Source organism: Dictyostelium purpureum (assembly GCF_000190715.1).
Source record: "Dictyostelium purpureum unplaced genomic scaffold DICPUscaffold_370, whole genome shotgun sequence".
Lineage (NCBI taxonomy): Eukaryota > Evosea > Eumycetozoa > Dictyosteliales > Dictyosteliaceae > Dictyostelium > Dictyostelium purpureum.
The window spans coordinates 1-3,134 of NW_003519706.1; the positions used below are offsets into that span (position 1 = coordinate 1).

The 3,134-nt window shown below is 25.4% G+C and overlaps 1 protein-coding gene across 1 annotated transcript, besides 2 other annotated features; it reads right to left on the reverse strand.

The window, feature by feature from the left end:
• Window positions 1-491: 491 nt before the first annotated feature.
• Window positions 492-964: a sequence feature (Protein overlapping with rRNA (DICPUDRAFT_157555, EGC30670.1) was converted to a misc_feature.).
• Window positions 965-1,046: 82 nt separating this feature from the next.
• Window positions 1,047-1,392: a sequence feature (Protein overlapping with rRNA (DICPUDRAFT_157555, EGC30670.1) was converted to a misc_feature.).
• Window positions 1,393-1,681: 289 nt separating this feature from the next.
• Window positions 1,682-2,854, reverse strand: DICPUDRAFT_92931 (uncharacterized protein). The gene is made up of 2 exons (XM_003292753.1): window positions 2,691-2,854; window positions 1,682-2,591 (listed from the first exon to the last, which is right to left on the reverse strand). Exons 1-2 carry the CDS (start codon window positions 2,768-2,770, stop codon window positions 1,835-1,837), a joined length of 837 nt encoding a protein of 278 aa, XP_003292801.1. The 5' UTR covers window positions 2,771-2,854; the 3' UTR covers window positions 1,682-1,834.
• Window positions 2,855-3,134: the final 280 nt, after the last annotated feature.

A 3,134-nucleotide genomic window follows, 5' to 3' on the forward strand; every position in this document is an offset into this window, starting at 1 on the left:
ATTCCAGCTCCAATAGCATATACTAAAGTGTTGCAGTTAAAAAGCTCGTAGTTGAAGTTAAAGTCTTATTGGGCTAACGTTTTTTACAGCTCTGCCGGCTAAAATAACTCCAATAATTCTTTTTTAATAGCTCAGTTTCTAGGTCTTTGACTCTAGTTATTTGTGCATTTCACTGTGAGAAAATTGTGGTGTTTAAAGCAGGCGTCTCGTCTGATCTTTTGCAGCATGGTATGATGGAACATGACATTTTACGCTATTGGTTAGTGTCTAAAGTGTAATGATTAATAGGGATGGATGGGGATGTTCATATTGGTGGGCGAGAGGTGAAATTCGTTGACCCTATCAAGATGAACTTTTGCGAAAGCATTCATCAAATACTTCCCCATTAATCAAGAACGAAAGTATGGGGATAGAAGACGATCAGATACCGTCGTAGTCCAAACTATAAACTATATCATCCAGGGATCGGCTAATATCTATAATAAATTTAGCCGGCACTCATCGTCAATCCAAATAATGTAATTCCGCCGGGAGTACCACCCAAAGAAAATAATGTAAATAATAATAATAACAATAATAATAATAATAATAATAATAATAATAATAATAATAATAATAATAATAATAACAATAACAATAACAATAATAATATAAATAATAATAATGGAGATAGTACAATGATGAAAATAGAAGATATAATTGAAAAAGATAAGGACAAGAACAAGGATAAAGATAATAAAAATAATAGCTCATTAGCAATTGTACCACTTTCATCCTCTACATCTAAATCTTCATCTGAATTATTGGGATCATTAACAAATAAATATAATCCAAACTATAGTAAAAAAGAAATAGATACAGATAAAGATTTTAAAGATAAAATACAAAACATTACCAAAGTTGAAACTATAAAACCATTAAATGCAATGTTATCACAATTACCTACAATTAAATCCCCTGAAAGGTATTTTTAATAAAACATTAAGCTTATTTATATATCGATTACTAATTTAATAAATCTTTTTTTTTTTTTAAAATAAATTAAGTAAAACAACAGCAATAATATTATATTCGGAACCTTTAGAAGTTATATCGGGATCATTAAGAAAAGAAATTGCAGAAAAAAGGAAACTATTAATCGAAAAAAAAGGAAACTCATTGTTTTCGTTAAATGATACAAATATAACCTCAACTGCTCAACCATCAAATATTGGAACACCAAAATTAAAATCAATACCAGAATCTTCGCCAAATTCATTATCTCCATTACTAACAACCAAACCAGAAACCAGCCAACACATTTCTTCAATTTGTATACCTCCAAAATTAAATTTAGATGAAGACACTGTAATGAAAATAGATGATAATAATTTTGAATCTATGAAAAGTTAATATGTAAAAATACAAATATAAATATAAATATAAATATAAATATAAATATAAATATAAATAAATATAAATATAAATAATAAAAATTTTTTGATTTAAAAAGTTTTTTTATTGGTTTTTTTAAAAAATACATAAGTTATTGTTATTGTTATTGTTATTGATGCGATTGATTATTGGTTGTTAGTTTGTAAATATTAATCTATTTCATCTATATATTTTCTAAAAAAAAAATTCTCTCTAAATAAAATACATGTTTATTTATGTATTGGTTTGTTGTCTCTTTTTTTTCTTTAGTTTTGTTGAAGAGAAATATTTTACAAAAGTGTGTTTGTTAATTTTACAAAAAAAAATTATATATACAGAAGAGGAGGAGAAGAGGGCGAATTAATAAATGTGATGAGTAGTTGATTGAGTGAGCGGAGTTATATGTATTAATGTAGTTATTTTAAAGTTTTACTATTTTGTTTGCTAAAATTTGAGGATTGGCTTTAGCTATATTTGATTTGGCTAATGACTTGTAATCAAAAGTGCAATTGTGGTTGTGTATATGTTTACCGCAGAAATATTCACCACATCTACATTTACTTGAGAGGGAAAGAGAAGAACTAATGGATTTACCACAAGAAGGGAATTTACATTTAATATTTGATTTTGATGGTGAAGATGATAAAGGTGAAGATGAAAATGGTGAATCGGCTGATGGTTTTAGAGTTCCTTCGGATGATGAAAATTGAGTGTTATTATTATTATTAATTTCATGCTTTAATATTTTTAATGGTGAAGTTGTTGTATTAGGGGTAGCGCTTAAGGTGGTGCCAACGTTTCCAGAGTTATCATTGTTGGTGGAGATGGTAGTGGTGGTTGTTGAGGTAACTGGAGGTGGTGTGAAAACTACGGCTGGGGCAGAGGTAGAAGCGACACTATTTAATTTATCTTCATTTATTAAACGGTTAGTATTACTATTTCTAGCTCTCCCATCGAGTCCATTCATATATTCTAAATAATCTATTGTTCTTTTTTTATTACCTTTTGGGGATTCTTCTTTAGTTTGTTGTGGTTGTGGTTGTGATTGTTGACCTTGGCTCTCTTGTAAATTTTCGCTATTACTGCTAATATTATCGTTACTTTGTAGTAATTGTTGTCTTAATGATGTTCCTTCCTTTTGGAAACAGCTTGAACATAATCCGTTTGTTTTTGGATTACTAAAATATTAATATAAAAAATTAAATAAAAAAATTAGTAAGTTTTTTGTGATTACATAACACCAAAAAAAATCCATAAATGGAACATATAAAACCTACCCGTAAAAACCGCAATTTCTTAAACAAAGCTGAGCTTCTTGAGGGTTTTCTTTTTTATCACTATTATTAATTTCGCTCATTGTACTTTAATATTTATATTATTTTAAAAAAAAATTTTATTTTATATTTTGTTTTGTGTTGCTTTTATTTTGTTATTATATTTTAAATTTAAATAGTTGTATATTTATATATTTATATATAATTATATATATTTATATATTCTATTATTCGTTTGTTTTGAATAAAAATAAAAAATAAAAAAAAAATTTTAAAAAAAAATTTTAAAAAAAATTTTATTTAATTTTAATTTTTTTTTTATTTTTTTTTATTTTTTTATTTAAATAATAAATTTTAAAAAATAATTTATTTAAACATTTATGTTATTTAATATTAAGTTGAAAATAAAAAAATAAAAAAAAAATAAAAAAAAAAAAAAAAAAAGAT

What these genes read in the sequence shown, in the direction of transcription:
- DICPUDRAFT_92931 (XM_003292753.1), bottom strand. Translation starts at nt 2,770, where the DNA reads ATGAGCGAAATTAATAATAGTGATAAAAAAGAAAACCCTCAAGAAGCT. An exon ending in AGAAATTGCGGTTTTTACGG is followed by an intron (nt 2,592 to 2,690) that starts GTAGGTTTTATA and finishes TTAATATTTTAG; the next exon opens with TAATCCAAAAACAAACGGAT.